The sequence below is a fragment of the Naegleria fowleri genome (genome assembly GCF_008403515.1).
Source record: "Naegleria fowleri strain ATCC 30894 chromosome Unknown tig27, whole genome shotgun sequence".
NCBI lineage: Eukaryota > Heterolobosea > Eutetramitea > Acrasida > Naegleriidae > Naegleria > Naegleria fowleri.
The window spans coordinates 955-19,641 of record NW_025407959.1 but is presented as its reverse complement, the minus strand read 5'-3'; the positions used below and the strand labels follow the sequence as shown (position 1 = coordinate 19,641).

The following is an 18,687-nucleotide window of genomic DNA, read 5'->3' as shown; positions in this document are numbered from 1 at the left end:
TCATAAAAAGTCGGAGAGTTCGGCTAAGGTCCATCCAAACTTTTAACAACAATTTTTGGACAAGTCAGGAACAAAATCTGTATGACTCTGGAATGCATGAGCCACCTTCAAAACCAATCGTTCTGCGTACTGAGGTCCAACAATGTGAAGTCCCATAAATTTTCCACATGGAACTGATGCAGCTGGTAACTTCATCATATTCATTGGGTAAGTGTATTGACAAAACATCCACCAACGACGCATGTCAAATTCCTTCTCAAAATATGGAGATTGACATGGTGGCAGGAATTTTGAATGAGACGAGTTCATGTTATTGCTTGAATGGAATCCACATAATTTCTCAACAATGCTTTCATCTCGACAAGTTTCCAATTCTGCTTCGAATGCAGTAATTGGAAGAGTTGGAGTCATCAAAATGTCATACTTTGTGAAAAATTGTTGATTCATGACAGCAGTCATGGTCGTTCGGGTCATTTCAGCGCTATTTAAATCGTAAGCTGTGTAGAAGCGTCCACGTGATGCGACTTTTTGCAAGTTTTCATCCACTAAATGTTGATATTCAGGTTTGATTCGTTTGTTGACCACGGTGGCTCCTCCCGTACACCACAATACTTTAAAGGATCCGAAAATGTCGAGATTTTCTGATTCTTTTTGGAAGGGTAGTTCAGGAACTTCCTCAACAATGGCTCCCAATTCTTCAAATACTTTGGCTGTTTAACGTGAAGATTATGGTGGCGCGTTCATGCATCAAAAATGTCACAAAGAATGGCGTTTGTTGATCATCTCGGTTCTACTTAGAACATTCAGAATTAAACAAATTCCAATACTTACCAGCCTGTCTCACAGCCTTCTCAATTTCTGGATCACAATACGCAGAAAGTGAAAAATTCATTCCAATCCTTAAACCCTGAATGGATCCTTCCAAATCGTCACTGTATTTTCTGGGTGGTGAATCATACAAATCACTCACATGATTCGAATTTCCATCACAAGAAGAAGGATGAATAGAGAGAGGATCCCATGGATGAGGTTGAGCAATAATATCGAGAAAAAGTGCCACATCTTTAATGGTCATGGCCATGGGTCCAATGTTGGACATGGTTCCGAAAGGAGAGGCAGGAGCGTGTGGGACCATCGAAACCGTTGGCTGCATTGGTTAATGCATTTATTTATACCAGCCATAAATAGGAACCAATGTGTGTGTAATTATACCATGTGAATGATCCATTGTGTCAATGAAGATCACAATGCTTACCTTAATTGAAGAGACCATACACATGGAGGCTGGAATTCTTACACTTCCAGCAGCATCAGAACCTATGATCATTTGTGACAGGAATCATGTTTGTTCACATGTCAAGTCATTCACAATGAAACTTAACAACATTCTACTCACCAATCGATAATGGAGCCATTCCCAATCCTAAGGCAGCAGAACTTCCACCAGAACTTCCTCCACTTGATAAATTAAAATCGAATGGATTTCGAGTGATTCCTGTCATGGGTGACAATGTCACTCCTTCCCATCCAAATTCTGGACTTGTCACTTTTCCAATGAAAATACATCCAGCTTTTCTGGCATGTTCTACACTTGGAGAATCGACTTGATCGATCAAAGCTTGTTCATTATTTCCAGCTAATTCAAGTCTTTGAGTGGTGTAAGCTTTTGAACCAAAATATGTTTTCCAGCCCTTCAAGATTTATAATTTTCGTGATTGGACATTTAATGGTTCGGAACAAGAAATAAAAGGTTATTGATTGAAAATATTTGTAGATCGATGAAAACTAACCTTGACGGTAAGTAAATCTTTCACACTCACTGGAATGCCATCCAATGGTAAAGGATTTCCATTCAAATATCTCGCTGTTGAATGTCATGAGAGAACAATTTTCATCAGCACACCATCGACAGTGATGAATTGACAGTGAAGGATGATGTGATTTTGGATTTTCGTCATTTGATGAAATGAAATTACACACCTTCCGATTCTTCCGCCTGCTTTAACAAATTTTCCTTCTCCTCCACAAAACAGTAGGCATTCACCTTGTCATTCACTTGTTGAATTCTTTCGAGAATATCCTCAACGACCACTTTGGGAGAAAGTGTTTTTGATTTGTAAGCTCGGAGGAGCTCATCTGCTGTCCAGAAACAAAAACGACGTGTCAACTTGTTTTCCATTTTTTTGTAATCTTTTGTGTGTTGGTGAAGGTGTGGAAGAGCTCATGACCAACACTACCATGTCATTCTGAGCATGTCAACGAAATTTAATACTTCGTTCAGTTGGGTCTTATTTCACATGGGATGAACATTTCAAAATAATAACATGAACGAGAATAAAACTTTTACTATTTACATCAAGAGTTTGAATGACAATCAGCAATGTTTAAGACATTACCATGGTTTTCTCTTACAACGACATCCAATTTGACATCCATACTTGTCTTTCAAAAAACCATACTTGCAATGTTTCCAACAATAATACTTTCTGCAAGGTCTTTTTTTACAACGACAAGTCTTGCATCCCCAACGATCATAAACATAACCCCAACGGCAGTATTTGTAACACTTAATTCTACGACATGGCCATCTTCTATGATATCCCACAGAGTTTTGAGCCTTCACCAAAAATTGATCCTGCATACAGGAGAGCAAAACAACGGAGACCATGAAGGTCAGGAACAAGAGTGTTCCAGTAGCTATTGTGAGTCTTTTGGAATTGGTTGAGATCATTGAGTTCATTAAATGAATTTTTTCAATGTTTTGATGAGAGAAATGCAGATTAGAAAACTTGGATTTTATTCACTTCTTGATAAGGCACCCTTTTTTTCAAAAAGGAAAATTGCTCTTTACAGAAGTTTCTAATTTTCCAGAAATATTAAACGGTTAATCCAAGAAAAGATCACAACAAAAGTTCGTCTCAATAGTTCGTTATTGAAATATTCAATAGTATGAACTTGAGTTATCTTAAAAGGGTAATTTTTTCATTAAGCAATTTTGCATATTTGAGTCGTTGTGTTAGCTTTCAAAGAAAGTGCGAAGATAGAATCCAATGACAAAAGCATAGATTGAAAAGTTCTACCTCAATTTCTTTTGGTTATAACTGAATGAACGTTTTCTTTTTGAGTGCAAAATTTCATTTGATTTAAGTTGGCATCTATTCGTTGCAAGTCCCATTCAATGTTGATCATCAGACAAACAACAATATTCTGTTAAGGATTTGTTTATTGATTTTTGATCTTTTGCCTTTTTCACAAAGATCGAAATTCTCAAATTGTTACAGATGAGCGACAATCATTATGCATACCAATATTCTGGCTTTTTTCTGCAACGACAACCAATTTGACATCCCTTTCTGTCTCTCAAATAACCGTATATGCAAGGAACAGAACAGTAATAAGAAGGACATCTCTTTTTTCTGCATTTACATAATCTGCAACCTCTCTTGTCATACTTATAGCCCCAACGACAGTACTTTCGACAAAAGTGTCTTCGGCATGGTTTGTGGACGGAACTGGAGAAATGCTGAGCATGCATTTCGGCAAAAGCATCCTCCGTGAAGAAGGAAAACAAGACAATAAGACCAAGAAATGAAAGTAATACAAAACAACCAAGGAGCACGAAGGATTTTCTCGATTTGACAAGTTTCTTCATCATGTTTTTTTGGTGATCTGACACAGAGTGTGATGTGAACGATTCTAATTATTAAGGGAATCAAGAAGTCAAAAAAAAGGTAAAGTTCACTTTGGGAAACATCTTCAAAGTAGGCAATAATGGTTCGTCTTTGTTATTCATTATCAAAAATACTCACCTGTGTGAACTTGAGATAATATGCTTTCCTTGGAAAGGTAATTATTTCATAAAGCAGTTTTTAATATTTGTGTCAATGTGGACACATTTGAAATATGAAACGAAAGAGTACAGTCATGGTGATCCATAATATCAACAGATTTAAATGTTATTTGCATTTGCATTTCTCAACTGACTTTTTTTCTGTATTGACAGAGTCTCTTGCGCAAGTTCGGAATGACAACAAAGTAATAAAATATTAAATTATTTATTGAATGAACGATCATGATAATATTATTCAACAATATGCAAAGCTCATTCTTTACAAAATTAACATCATTCACTTTAGAAGGAGTTGTTTATGGATGTTCTACATATTTTCACAAAGGTTGAAACACTTTATAAGTCTTTAAGAATGTGAAATAACATTTTTCATGATCCATATGGTCTACGGCTTTTTTCTGCAACGACAACCAATTTGGCATCCATATTTATCTCTCAAATAACCATATTTACAAGGAACAGAGCAGTAATAAGAAGGGCACCTCATTCTTACACATTCACACAATTTACACCCTCTACCGTCATATTTAAAGCCCCAACGACAGTACTTTCGACAACGATTTGCTGAAGGAACTTGAGAAAGGCTGAGCATGCGTTCGGGCAAAAGCATCCTCTGTGAAGAAGGATAACAAGACAATAAGACCAAGAAATGAAAGCAATACAAAGCAACCAAGGAGCACGAACGATTTTCTCGATGAGAAGATCATGTTTTTCATCATGTTTTTTAGCAATCAAAAACAGGAGTGTGGAGTGAAAGATACTATTTATTAAGGGAATCAAAAAAGGTAAAGTTCCATTTGGAAACAAAGATGAATCCCAAGAGTAAGTTCATGATAATATTCAAGTGCGCTCACAACTGATTCTTAAACTGAGCTGACAACCTTTCTCGTGATAACAGCATCGAATGGCACAAGTATGTGACTTCCAGAAACATCAAACCACCCTTAACGATAATAACGTCACTGCTTATTCTTTTCAATGATATTGACATACACTTTTAGAAGGAATTGTTTATTGATTTTCTGCACATTCTCACATAGCTTGAAACACTTGTGCAAGTTTTAAAGGTTGAGGATTAACATTATCGCACTCACCCTTCATGTCTACCAATATGGCTTTTTTTCTGCAACGACAACCAAGTTGGCATCCAAATCTATCTCTCAAATAACCATATTTACAAGGAACAAAGCAATAATAGATGTGACACTTCTTTTTTTTGCATTTACATGTTCGACAACCTCTTCTGTCATACACATAACCCCAACGACAGTATTTTCTACAATAATATCTTGGACATGGCCAGTGATGAGAACCTGAGTAACGTTGAGCTTACACCAACGAGGAGTTTACACTGCTTAAGGTGAGCAAGACAATTAATGCAATGAAGGAAAGCAAGATGAAACCTCCAATGAGCAGATTGGGTTTTCTCGATTTGAAAATCGTCATCTTATGATTTAATTTTTTGTGTTTGTCACAATGTCTCTATCAACGAGAGTGGAAGGATTCTTTTATTGAGGGAAAACTATGATCAAAAAGGTAAGGTTCCATTTGCGGCTGGCTCTCGTAAAATCAAATAGATCACCATACTAGTTCCGCAAACAAGTTCCATCTGTTCTTCACAACAGTTCATACCATATTCAAAGAAAAGATATTGTTTTGTCATCTTGATAGGAAATTCACTTTTAAGCAATTACTGTTTTGAATACAACAACCAACGAAGGATTCAACAACGAGTTCACACAATACAAACAATCCTTTACAACGACATCGTATTTGCATTTCTCACTTTACACTTTCCTTGACTTTGGAGCCTTGCCCATGACCAACCTATTGTATTGATCATCATCGTCATTCCAATACGATTATTCCTCCATTTTGTCTCCTCCCTGACTCGTTCCAACACTCGACACGTCCGCTCCAGTCAAAGGATTGTAAAAAACTTGGCCACTTCCTCCTCCTTCTCCACCTTCTGCAAGACCCACATTCACAGCACTGGAGGGTCCTTGTTGAGAGAAACCTTCTGCTGAAGAAGTGATTCCTTGTTCCTTGGCATCTCTCATGGCATCCAATTGAGCCGTTAAGGGATGAACGAGTTGTGCAGTCGGATTGGTCATGACCTCAAACGGATGAGGATGAGTTGGTGCATGTTCTTTGGCCCATTTCAAACAATCTTCGAGGGTGGCCAACTCTTCGTCATTCATACGTTCACGAAGAAGTGGAAAAACATCATCTTCCTCTTCCTTCATATGCTCTTGTTCGAGTTGAATGAATTTCCGAACACACTTGTCGAAAATGGTCCAATCCAACTCACTCTTAGGTTCATTCTGTTCCAAAAATCGAAGCATCTCCTTATTCATCATGTCGTCTAAAAGGTTTTTACGATAGATGAATTGTCCTTCGATTTGTCCCAACTTTTCCAACAGCATTGGATACAAATAACGTTCCTCTGCGCTTGCGTGTTTACAAATTTCTTGTGTGAATTTTCGAACGATTTGAAGTTTCGCTTCTCGAGAATTGTCCTTGCCTTGCAAATAGTCTTGAAACATGTCTTTGACTTCATTATGATCACGAATTAAGTAACGGAGGCCATCTACACTCAGATTGGAGAGAACGCTCGGTAACTCGATTTGAGGAGCATCAATGTTGGGATCTGCCTGAGCCACAGCAACAATCCGATTCAAAGTTTTGTTGTTTTTGGGTTCTAGAAAGGTGGGATTATGCATTGTATGAGAAAAAGTTGAAATTTAGGGATTGGGAGAAGGAAAGAAAAAACAAGCAAAACAGTGACAACAAATGGGGTGTGATGTGAAAGCCCAAATGTTTAACTGAACTGTTTTTTTGCGAGCTCTTTCGAACCTACTAAAAATCTGTTCCTAAAGGCCATAGTTGAAGATTGTCTATTTAAAGTTTTTTAACAAAACATTATGATACAAATCAACCAACCCCTTTTAAAGGATATGAGAAATATGATTCGACCCTTCACAGTGATCCCTTCAAATAGAGCAAAAGCCACCCTTGCTTGAAGAATGTACAGTTATGGTGCTATTGACGTTTTCCATTATTGATCATTGGCGAGGATAAGACAAGTTTCTTGTTTGTTGGGACAATTGCGAACCTACTTTCATCGAATCCATGAGATAAAGATCGTCACGCTTATCCAAGTATGATCATTAAATGTTCTTTGAAGGAGAGATGTTTTATGGAGGATTTTCTTTAGTCATCTCAATCTTGCAAAAACATGCCAACCATCCAGAAAGACATTTGACGCGAGACAAAAAATAACGAAACGTCACTTGTGAATAGCCATCTGTGCCGTACCCAACGTCATTCCTATACCGGTCACGCTCTTTCTTCTTCGTGTTCTTAACAACAACCACACACGAATCATCATCATTCTGGAGAGAGAACTTTTTCTCACAAAACATATTCACCACCATCACGAATACTACGCCTTTTTAAATCTTTTTTTTTCATCACAACAACACTTCTTCGTGTTTAATTTGTGTTTAACGCACTATCATCATCATGGGAAACAAACATACCAAGAGTGGTCTGATGGCCATCTCGCGTGCATCTGTTGAAGGACAACCTCCTGGCATCTATAAAGACTACATGACCACCAACACCACCACGAATAACAACAACATCAATAATACTAATACTTCCATGAAATCCAACAATAACAACACGACAACTAACGGTCAAAATAATTCATCACCAAGAATTACACAACTAAATGATGAAGTCTCTCAATCAAGTTCCAATGTAGCAGGAAATTCTGACTTGATGGAATCAATCACATTCTCGAATTTACCAACGGCTGTGTTTGGAGTGGATCTTGCAACAGCCGTTCAGAGGAGTTGTAAATTATTGATCAAGACCTATGTTCGTGAGAAGGTATGTTGTACCAGTTGTTGTTCTTGTTTGAATGGTCGCTTTAATATTTAATTACGCCAACTTGTTATGTTGATTATGGTGTTATTATTATTATTGGTTGAATATATATGATGGACATGGTTGTAAATCCTCATGTTGTAACACAACAAAACACATATTATCTTCAAAATAACAACAACTTATAACTGCTAACTGTTGATGGATCCATTTGTTCGTTATTCATCGATGAATTTGGTTGAACAACATGTTGATTTTTGTTGCCATGATGATAAATGTGTGGTTCTCTCTCGGTGTACTTAATCATCTTTAACCTCTCGTATTACCTATGATTATGTAATGATGATAATCTCTCTATCCACAGAGAACGGAACATTTGTCGTCAAATCAACAACAAGATCAAAACAGCCACGACTCTACTTCTACAACGACTAACAACCATGATAACAATCACTCAAGCACTCTCACTCCACCTGTTGTTGAAATGAATTCCCCATCCTCCATAAGCACGTCTACCACGTCTACCACTTCAACCACCATCACAACAACTTCATTCCGTCATCCAGAGGAACCCTCACAAGAAGAATTGGAATTCATTGAAACGGTGAATCAACATTTAGAAACACTCTATATACCCGATGTGATCAAACAATCGCTACGTTTTCTCAACTCGTATGACTCTCTTATTGAAAAGGGTATTTACCGCATTCCTGGCGATACGAAACGAGTGAAGGACTATCGAGATTGTTTTAATCGAGGGGAGAGTGTGGATTTTCTTGGAGATAATACAGAAATTGAGAGGAAGAAACAATTAGATAAAGAGAATGGGAAAATAATGGTCGATGCTTGTCATCATGGTGTAAGTATTCGATGAGCTTGCATTGAAGTTTATTTATCATCAAATGACACACAAATATGTATGCATCATCGTTTCACTGTTGTCACTACTGTCACTCTATTTGCTTGCATGATTATATTGAACTCGTCATGTGCTCAACCTTCACTGTACAAATTCTGAACATTGAAAAACCCTCACCATTTCTTCGTGAATATCCTTCTGAATGGATTGCTTCATTTGAAAATCACCCTCCTCACCTACAGATAAAACATGATGCACTTGATGTGGCTGGTCTTGTAAAACTCTACCTTCGTGAATTGCCAGGAGAAACCCTGCTCTTCACACCACAAACTGCAGCAGAATTTACTGTATCATTCCTGAAAAATATAGTGAACGAAGAGGATAAAGTGGCCTCTGTCAAACGTTCCATAGGACGACTACCTAGAGCTAATAAGGACACATTGCAAGCGCTTGCAGAACATTTTAGACTTGTAACAAAATATGAGAAAAAGAACAAAATGTCGATTGATAACTTGATCAAGTGGTAAGTTCAATGGAGTGAATTTTCTTCCTTTTAACAAAAATAATTCTCTTTCAATAATTTCTTGTCGTGCAAAATGTTTGAATTTTTTTCACCTGTTCACATTTTAATAATTTTTCAATGATGCAACATGGTGACCACTAAAACACATTGCAATAATTTGTCACGAAATATTGCAATGTTTTTCAAATGGATATAGTGTTTGCGGAACGTCACCTTTTGTATCATCCATTTACATCATGGTTCAATACTATGATGAAATTTTCAAATCAGAACCAAATAAGTCACATGATGAAGATCCAAACTCTTCCAAAAATTTGGAATGGCTCTTGATTGCACAAGAGCGACAAATGGCCAATATTGGAGGAAACAATAATTTATCAAATGAAGCTCTCGCTGGAAAAGCCATGAATGCACGAGAGAGCAGAAGAAAATCCTACTACCAGAGACAACAACGAGAGGCATCTGAAACTACTCCAACCACAGACAATAGTGATTTTCTTGTAAATAGCCCAGTCACGAGTGTCGGCCTCAGTGGTGAAATGGACTCAATCACACAAGTGTTACTTCGAATGAAGAAGGAAAAATCAGATCATCATTCTCAAAATCATGACTCTACAACAACCACCGATGATAGTAATCAAACATCATCACAACACGATGTAAATTCAAATTCAACGGAACTTTCCTCATCCATTGTGGAATGTCAATAGGAAGAACAATAAACAACATGAGGGGAATCATGCATCGAAATAATAATTATATTGTGGAGAATTATGAATAATATTGTGCATAGTTGATGTATTAACAATACCATGATGAATGATCACAACGAGGTCATTGTTGATGTAAGCTCATCAGCCTTAATTAAGGCGGTTTCAGTTCGAAAAAATGAGCCTACTCTATGCGGCCATCTACCAATTCGCTTCAGAGGATCAAGGCAATGCCTCAGAGAGCAAGGTATTATTAGGAGAAGGGCCCCACTCGAGCCAACTGAGCTCGGTAGTTTCTAAGAAACTTCTTCCCTTGTGTTTGTATTCCTCTGACGATCAGAAACAAACCATCTCTCATGGACCCGTTCAATTCATGTATGTGGTGAGTCGGAAAATCATTTATGTCGTTGCTGCAGAGAAGTCGGTAAAGCAACGAGTGCTTTCTCAATTCCTTCAAGTCTTTGAGGAAAAGTTTTCATGCATATCGGATCGGAGATCTTCTTCCAAGATTTCAAAATTTATCATGGCCTGTCTCAAGCAATACAATGACGATCCATCAGGCATGGACAAAATTGCTCAATTAGAAGACAAAATGGAAACAATCAAAGACTCCATGATGGAAAACATTGATAAAGTGTTGAAGAGGGGAGAACGGCTCGAAAAACTTCAAGGAGATGCCGATGATTTGGAAGATATCTCAGCCGAATTTAGAAAGGATACAAGAAGCGTCAAACGAAGAACCATTGCCAATAGTTGTGTATTGCTTTAAGCTCTTATATAAAAATGAAAGATCGCAAATTTCAAACTGTCAACCCAGTATAAATGAAACACGTGTTCTGATCTGAAAAGTGAAGGGCGTCTTTCAAAAAACCTTCTTTTTTTTTCAAAAATCAATTAAAAAAATATGAGTGGCGATCCGACACAGCAACAACCACCCACAACTACAACCGCAACAACAAAATCAAGCACAGCTGGTGCTTTGATTGCACCTAATGGTACATCACCCACCATCAATCATGTAAATAATAACCACACTAACAACAACAATTTATCGATTCCAACCACTTCCAATATGAACAAGAGTCATCACGGTATTAAACGAATTCTGAGTGAGGTGAGGGAATTACAGAAAAATCCATCCGACGAATATGAAGCCCATCCGTTGGAAGATAATTTGTTTGAATGGCACTTTACGCTTTCAGGACCAAAAGGAACAGATTTTGAAGGTGGTATCTATCACGGAAGAATCATTCTGCCTCCAGAATATCCACACAAGCCACCAGATATTGTTTTATTGACTCCAAACGGAAGATTTGAAACAAACACAAAGATTTGTCTCTCACTCACTTCATATCATCCCGAAAGTTGGACTCCACAATGGGGCATTCGGACTGTATTAATAGCACTGCAAGGATTTTTCCCAACAGAAGCCAAAGGTATTGGAAGTATTGAATATCCATCGAACGTACGGAAAAGATTGGCGATTCAATCCCGAAAATGGAAGTGTGATATTTGTAAAACGATCAATGAGGAGGTTCTTACGCAGTCTCCTCAAATTCCTTCGGGTGGCGAAACTAGCAGCACCACAACAGCAGTCATGACCGATTCAACTGCTCAGACACAACAACACCAACAGGCAGAAATGGCATCAATTTCCACGGCAGCTGAGCACGGTAATCGTTGTATTTCTGAAGCGTGTAACCATGTTAATCATCCTCATTACCAACAACAACAACAACAACAAGGTGAAATCGTCATGACAACATCACAACCATCATTGGATGTAAATTCAGAAACTATTTTATCATCATCTGTAAATACTACTACACCAACAAAGACAGAATCTAAAAGGAAGCTTTCCGCAGCAGCTAGAACACCCTTAACCAACAACAAAAAATCTACTGTTTTCTTAGATGTTTTGATTGCTGCTTTGGCAATTCTTATTGCATATATTTTGTATTATCGATTCTCCAATGGAAAATAATAACATATGTCTAGCTGTTTGTACAATACAAGTTAAGGTTTCGAATGAATGTAAATATGGACTTGTTGATTTCAGTTAATTCATCTCTTTTTATCCTTTCATTGTTGGTCAATGAAAGATACTAGTAATCACATTCAAGATGCATTTGCGAAATGTGACACATGCGTCGAAGAATAATTAATATTTATTTAAATATTTCCGTTTTATGTATCCAATTGATTTTACAACAAATTCTACGTTGAAGTGTTGGAACAGAATGTCAGTGAAATAACTTTGGCATGTTGTGTTCTGGTCATAACTCAAGAGGAAAGATGATATCTTCCCCAACAACGGCGAATCTCGATCTTTTTTGCCTCTTAAGAAATTCCCGTCAAGACAAACCAAAGAAAAAGCAAACACAACAAACACTTCAACAGCCTTGACGCATCTCATCATCATGGGAAACAAAACTTCTGGTCAGCATCATCTTCGCTTTCCATCCTCTCTTCACTCTGAAGACGACCATGTTCTTGAAAAGTTCAAAAAGCTCAACACTCAAGATCCTTCGTATGAGAATACAGCCCAACAACAACTGCAGGATGTCAACGTATCCTTTTCAAAACCGAAACGAACGAATTTCCATCGAGAACGACCCTTTGATCCCAACTCGGTTGAATATAAATTATTGGAGAGTATCATTCAGACCCTTCCCGAATATCAAGAATTGAAGGATCGTCCCAGCGATCAATTGGAATACATGCAAAAGAAGATACTCCTCATACAGACCATTCATAATCATGTGGTAGGAAGTGAAGCCGTTTTCAGAACACCCTTCGCCAACAATCGTTACTTGCCCATCACTTATTGTGATTACATTGCGTCTGGAAAACCTTTAAAGTTCATCGAGGACTATATCTTTGAAGAGGTCTTACCTACCTACGCTAATACTCATACCACGACGAGTTTCACTGGTTATCAAACGACACATTTCCGTGAGGATGCACGACAAATCGTCGCTCAGTGTGTGGGAGCTCACGTTGTATCGAGCATGCATATCACTTCCTCAGAGGATGAACAAGCCATCAAGTGTGAATGTGCAGCGTCTTGTCCACCTCATGAGGATGTAGCCTCTTCTTCACAGCACCAACTTCCATCAGAAGACCTTGATGTAGTTTTATTTGAAGGAAGTGGAAGTACCTCTGCCATTGCCACACTTGTACACTGTATTGGAATAAGGGAAAAAGTGTTGAAAGCTCAGAATGAGGACGAGTTGCCCGTAGTTTTCATATCTCCTTATGAACATCACTCGAATATTTTACCATGGAGAGAGTCTGGTGCTTTAGTGATTCAGATTATTGAGGATAAATATGGAAATGTTGATCTGGGACATTTGGAGTATTGTTTGAAAAAGTTCTCCACCTCGAATGCAACAACAAACGTTTCTCGTCAACGAATGATCATTGGTTCATTTAGTGCTGCATCCAATGTCACAGGAGTTATTTCTGACTGTGATTCCATTTGCAAATTATGTCACGAATATGGTGCTGTGTGTTTCTTTGATTTTGCAGCTTCTGCTCCCTATGTTCCAATTCAAATGAATCCTACGAATGATCCTCTCTACCACAAAGATGCCATTTTCATTTCACCTCACAAATTTATTGGAGGACCTGGCACACCTGGAGTCTTGGTTGCAAAGAAGAAATTATTTCAAAACAGTAAGTATTGTGAAGTTGAAAGAAATATTGCATCATTGTCGTGCATTTATCAACATTTAGAAATTCCAAGTAGACCAGGAGGTGGTACTGTGTATTTTGTCGACATGACCAATCACAGCTATACCAATGTGATTGAGGAGAGAGAAGAGGGAGGAACTCCAGATATTGTAGGATCCATTCGATGTGCTCTGGCATTCAAATTAAAAGAAGAAGTGGGACCCACTCTCATTTCAAAAATTGAGGAAAATTACAGAGATCGAGCCTTTACATTTTTATCCAACAATCCAAATTTGTACATTTTGGGACCAAGTAAGCAGTGTATAGAGGAAGGAGGGGTTCACAAACTTGCATTCTTCTCATTTCTTATTCGACACGGTGAATTATTTTTGCATCATTCATTTGTGAGTTTATTACTGAATGACTTGTTTGGATTGCAAGTGAGAGGAGGATGTGCCTGTGGTAAGTTGGTAAACGTTGTGAAATTGATTATGGTAATATTATTTATTATAAAACAAATTCTACTGCAGCTGGGCCTTATGGTCAAGAATTGTTAGGAATTTCACACAAAGAAGCGACTGAACTTGAGACAGCTCTATTAGAGTCTTACACGAGCAATGTTTCTCTGGTTCATTTGAAACCTGGATGGACCCGATTGAATTTGAATTATTTCTTTGATGACGGAACGGTTGACTTTGTTTTGAAAGCTGTCGATTTTGTGGCCACTCATGGCTGGAAGTTTTTACCCTATTATGTGTTTAATGAAAAGACAAATGAATGGATGCATCGAAGATTTGACGCTACTCAGCTTAACTTGACCTCTCAAATTCATGAGAATTATACAAGCTTTTTAGCTCAGCATAGAAAGAAGCTAACTGATGTGACCTTCAAGAATGGACATTTGGAGTTTGTTGAAACTTTTGGAAAATTGCATAACATGGAACCCAATACGATTCATACCTACTCGGCAATTTTGGATGATGTAGAATCTTTATTGAAGGTGACTATGGAAATTGTCAAGGACAAACATAACCAGACTTATCTCATTCTCGACTACGATTCCGAAATTGAAAAATTATTTGGTGACGAGAAAGTTCATGGTTTCAATAAGAAATATGGTCATTTGCGGTGGTATCTATTGCCAAGTGAGGCCTTACTGGATCTTAAAGGAAAACCAAGAAAAGAACAAGCTCTCAAGATGGAGACTTTGGTGAAGCCGAAAATATATCCTACCAGTGATGAATATGTGTCGCATCAATTTATTAAGGAACTCTTGTATTTTTCAAAGAAGCAATGAACTTGTGTTTCTTGACCTCAATGCATTATTAGCTTTAAATCTAAATGGATGTTTGATGATTTGAACCTGCACCCGTAACTCCGCCCAAACAAAAAAAAGAAATGACAAGGACAAAGTGCAAAAACACATGTATTCTTTCTCTCCACTTTAGGTCTGAACTGACAACTCTTCACCATTGGTTCCTTTTTCGTAACCATTTACCTTCCTTTTAAAAGATACTTGAAAGAAAGTTCCAATTCCAAAAAATGAACAAAGCTTCAAAGCACGTAACGGAAATGATCAATGTACTGAACTTTTTGGGTGTTCTTTTTGGACCTTCTATTGATTTAAAAGTTAGAGGTGCTGATGTTTCCATCTTTAGGATATCAGCTCAAGCATCCTATAAGGCTCCTGACAAAGCATGCAAGAGAGTCAAGAAATTGTTGAGTAAAGTTGCTAAATTGTATCAAAAGATTGAAACTGGAGATGTGGCTCATCCTCCAAAGAGCACGGCTCGTTTTTTGCAAGAAATGTTCTCCTTAGTTACTGAAATTCAAAATTGATTTCAAAAGCTCACATATTTTCTTGAGAATTTTGAAAGAAGTCATTGTATATATATACCTGTGTGCATTTATTTTGTCAGTTTATGTTGTTGAGCTTTTTTGACATACAAATTAAAAAATAGTAAGAACGACTTGTTCAGTTTATTGAAAATTCAGATATGAAACCTCCGGAGTACAAGTCTCATCAGTGGCTTCAGGATATGATTTAGTCTGGTTTGAAAGAATTACCTGCTCCAATCAACACGGATCCAACATTTGGTTTGAATGTGATTGGAGGGATCCTGTCCACAAATAGCCTCCATCCTCTCTCGAAGTGTAAGCAATAACATCTCCCAACTCTTCTTCTCTTATGTTAGGAATTTGGTATCAATATAATTGACGCCTTTGAGAAAGAGTTTTCCAGTGTCTGACAATAATCTCAACTCGACTTTTTTCTGAAAACTTGGTTGATTCATGAACACATTGTCTCGAAATCTGGTGAGGTTGGTGTGACTTCATCGCCAAGCTGGAAATTCCATAGACCCATGCATAATTGTAGAGAGGATCTGCTTGAACATTGAAGTAGTATTCCTCTTCGGTTGGCACGAACGCTTGCTTTAACGAAATTGTAGCGAATGACCGTTCCTGAGCCTCGATCTTTAAGGGAGCTTCCTCCACGAGCTTGACCAATGTAAGCACTCGTTTTGCCTGATTTTTCAGACTGACCCCTCGTGTTGGTAAATACGCCAATTGATTGCTTGAATAAATATTGGTGAGAAACACGATTATTCATCTTGATCTCGTGTGAATTTTTCAGCCTTATTCTTAGCTGAAGACTGTTTATTCCACTAATTTGGCTTGATTCAAGTACAAGATGACAGGAGTAGGTTGTTTTGTCTTTTGTTCTTGTAGACTTGTAGAGCACCCTTTCGATTGAGATCTCAAAATAATTTTTCGATTGCTGAAAAATGAGCGAACAATTAACCGTGCCATCTGACTCGAATGATGGCCATCAAAACCCCGAGGAGAACACCAACAATCATACAGGAACACATGCTGTTGGGTATCAAACTTCGGGATCAGGAGAGGCTGTTTCTTTGCAAATCAATGAAGATTCTAACGATCAGCAAAACCTCAACAACGATGAAAGCAATAGAAACAACATGCTATCATCAACAAGAATTAAAGAAAATATTCTTAGCACAAAGGATTTCTTTAGCGGAATGCTTTCTTACAAACTAACCTCTTTTCGAAAAAAGAATAGCGTTCAACATTTAGAAAATAGCAATATAGGTTCGGCAGAGGAATCTACATCGTTGATCAAGAAAAATTGTGGTGTTTCAGGGTATATAGCTCCATTACCGAAATGTGATTGGAGTTCAATTGATGTTCCGAAACACTTGGGTGGAATGTATGACGATGTTTTCCGATATATTTTTATGTTTATGACACCAAAAGAATTAATTATTTTTGGAGGAGTCAGTAGAAGATTCAGAGAGATGTCAGTCACTGATGAAGTATGGTCTCCAATATACCAATCCTATACATTTAGTAGCGTAGAAAAAGATACCACCGTTACACAGAACTTTAGACATGAATTTTTAAAGAAGCTTAAAGAAAATTCGACATTAGAGTTTCTGAGAGAGGAGTCCAAACAAAATGTACCAATTCTTGAACAAGTACAAGCTTGCTGTCAATGTGGATATGGATTCATGGCACCTCAGATTTTCTTTACTTCTTTTACAGTATTCAGCATTCTTGTGCCTTTGTTAATGGACGGATATATTGACATTTCACAAGTTGGATTTTGTAGCCTTCCATTTTTTTTCGCGCTCGGCACCTATTTATTCATTAGTGTCTCTCTTCTTATTGATCCGTATTCTCTTGATAAGAAACGAAGCAAGTACTTAAAATATCTCCAACCTCAATCTTTAGATACTGGTTTTTACAATGATAGATGGGCATTAATGGGCTCTGAATCGACTGAGGAGTCTGATTTTGATGATGGTTAGTAATATGATTGATTGACAAAGCAAATATTTACATTCTATTAGGTTGGAAAGAGAGTATTAATTTATCAGTTTGGCATTTATGGATTTGGCTTTTATTCATTTTAGGCTATTTGTCGAAGTATATTTGGTTTGCAGCTTTTTATTCACCATTCTCATTGTTATTCATTCCTTGCCATGTCTACACTATTATTTATTGCATTGGGCCGTTGATATTTTATAAAAACAGTAGATCAAACCATACGGTCAGCAGAGATTCAAAAGTGACCAGTTATTGCTCATATGTGACAAATAGCCTGATTGTCATATTATCATCAGTTCAAATATTATTAATTGGTTTGAAATTGGATGGTGGTAAGTACATTAATTCTTTAATAATTCACCATTGGTGTGACAATTGAATGAATTTCAGTAATTGGTGCATATTGGAACATTGTTTTACTACCAGCATGGATTTTTTTACTATTTATCAATTGTATGTGTTGTTGGTATGCCGCATGTGCAGGATTAACTAACGGAAAGGAAGGTGGTTGTTTCGCATTGTATGGTATTACCATTCACATTTTATTTGCTTTTTTTTACCAAGTATGGTTTATCATTGTTGCACTAAGATTGGATTTAATCATAACATCCCCTTGGTAAGTATGAAAATTTAATGGGGAAATATCATATCAAATTCCATATCAAAAACTATTCTTTCAAAACTAGGACTCCATTATTTGTTCCAATGTGGCTCTTTTTGAGTTTTTCATGCTGCACTCACTGCTTATGTAGCTCTGTGTGCATTTCAGCTCGGCATCTTCATTTGATAGGATTGACATAAAAAAATGAAGAGATTAAATACATTAACCAAACCTTATTGTGTGAACAATATTGAAACATCACCAACAAGAATTTCAAGCAACACATTATAAATAGGAAAAAATTAATATCAACCCCTTGATACATTGGGTTTGGGTTTGGGTTTGGGTTTGGGTTTGGGTTTGGGTTTGGGTTTGGGTTTGGGTTTGGGTTTGGGTTTGGGTTTGGGTTTGGGTTTGGGTTTGGGTTTGGGTTTGGGTTTGGGTTTGGGTTTGGGTTTGGGTTTGGGTTTGGGTTTGGGTTTGGGTTTGGGTTTGGGTTTGGGTTTGGGTTTGGGTTTGGGTTTGGGTTTGGGTTTGGGTTTGGGTTTGGGTTTGGGTTTGGGTTTGGGTTTGGGTTTGGGTTTGGGTTTGGGTTTGGGTTTGGGTTTGGGTTTGGGTTTGGGTTTGGGTTTGGGTTTGGGTTTGGGTTTGGGTTTGGGTTTGGGTTTGGGTTTGGGTTTGGGTTTGGGTTTGGGTTTGGGTTTGGGTTTGGGTTTGGGTTTGGGT

The 18,687-nt window shown here is 37.6% G+C and overlaps 8 protein-coding genes across 8 annotated transcripts; 6 read left to right on the top strand and 2 right to left on the bottom strand.

The window, feature by feature from the left end:
• Positions 1–42: 42 nt before the first annotated feature.
• On the bottom strand, positions 43–2,179 carry FDP41_001499 (uncharacterized protein; the record flags this gene model as incomplete). The annotated part of the gene is made up of 6 exons (XM_044704589.1): positions 43–710; positions 832–1,147; positions 1,256–1,317; positions 1,397–1,691; positions 1,791–1,864; positions 1,981–2,179. 6 exons carry the CDS (start codon positions 2,177–2,179, stop codon positions 43–45), a joined length of 1,614 nt encoding a protein of 537 aa, XP_044563869.1.
• Positions 2,180–5,712: 3,533 nt separating this feature from the next.
• On the bottom strand, positions 5,713–6,573 carry FDP41_001498 (uncharacterized protein; the record flags this gene model as incomplete). Its single annotated transcript, XM_044704588.1, has 1 exon — positions 5,713–6,573. One exon carries the CDS (start codon positions 6,571–6,573, stop codon positions 5,713–5,715), a length of 861 nt encoding a protein of 286 aa, XP_044563868.1.
• Positions 6,574–7,375: 802 nt separating this feature from the next.
• FDP41_001497 (uncharacterized protein) lies at positions 7,376–9,836 on the top strand (the record flags this gene model as incomplete). The annotated part of the gene is made up of 4 exons (XM_044704587.1): positions 7,376–7,747; positions 8,109–8,603; positions 8,846–9,126; positions 9,323–9,836. The coding sequence occupies 4 exons, from the start codon at positions 7,376–7,378 to the stop codon at positions 9,834–9,836; spliced, it is 1,662 nt and encodes a 553-aa protein (XP_044563867.1).
• A 178-nt stretch (positions 9,837–10,014) lies between these two features.
• On the top strand, positions 10,015–10,605 carry FDP41_001496 (uncharacterized protein; the record flags this gene model as incomplete). Its single annotated transcript, XM_044704586.1, has 1 exon — positions 10,015–10,605. The coding sequence occupies one exon, from the start codon at positions 10,015–10,017 to the stop codon at positions 10,603–10,605; it is 591 nt and encodes a 196-aa protein (XP_044563866.1).
• Positions 10,606–10,740: 135 nt separating this feature from the next.
• FDP41_001495 (uncharacterized protein) lies at positions 10,741–11,820 on the top strand (the record flags this gene model as incomplete). Its single annotated transcript, XM_044704585.1, has 1 exon — positions 10,741–11,820. One exon carries the CDS (start codon positions 10,741–10,743, stop codon positions 11,818–11,820), a length of 1,080 nt encoding a protein of 359 aa, XP_044563865.1.
• A 436-nt stretch (positions 11,821–12,256) lies between these two features.
• On the top strand, positions 12,257–14,808 carry FDP41_001494 (uncharacterized protein; the record flags this gene model as incomplete). Its single annotated transcript, XM_044704584.1, has 3 exons — positions 12,257–13,514; positions 13,575–13,973; positions 14,042–14,808. 3 exons carry the CDS (start codon positions 12,257–12,259, stop codon positions 14,806–14,808), a joined length of 2,424 nt encoding a protein of 807 aa, XP_044563864.1.
• Positions 14,809–15,053: 245 nt separating this feature from the next.
• On the top strand, positions 15,054–15,350 carry FDP41_001493 (uncharacterized protein; the record flags this gene model as incomplete). Its single annotated transcript, XM_044704583.1, has 1 exon — positions 15,054–15,350. One exon carries the CDS (start codon positions 15,054–15,056, stop codon positions 15,348–15,350), a length of 297 nt encoding a protein of 98 aa, XP_044563863.1.
• Positions 15,351–16,297: 947 nt separating this feature from the next.
• FDP41_001492 (uncharacterized protein) lies at positions 16,298–18,161 on the top strand (the record flags this gene model as incomplete). Its single annotated transcript, XM_044704582.1, has 4 exons — positions 16,298–17,336; positions 17,384–17,692; positions 17,751–17,976; positions 18,047–18,161. 4 exons carry the CDS (start codon positions 16,298–16,300, stop codon positions 18,159–18,161), a joined length of 1,689 nt encoding a protein of 562 aa, XP_044563862.1.
• Between the last annotated feature and the right edge of the window lie 526 nt (positions 18,162–18,687).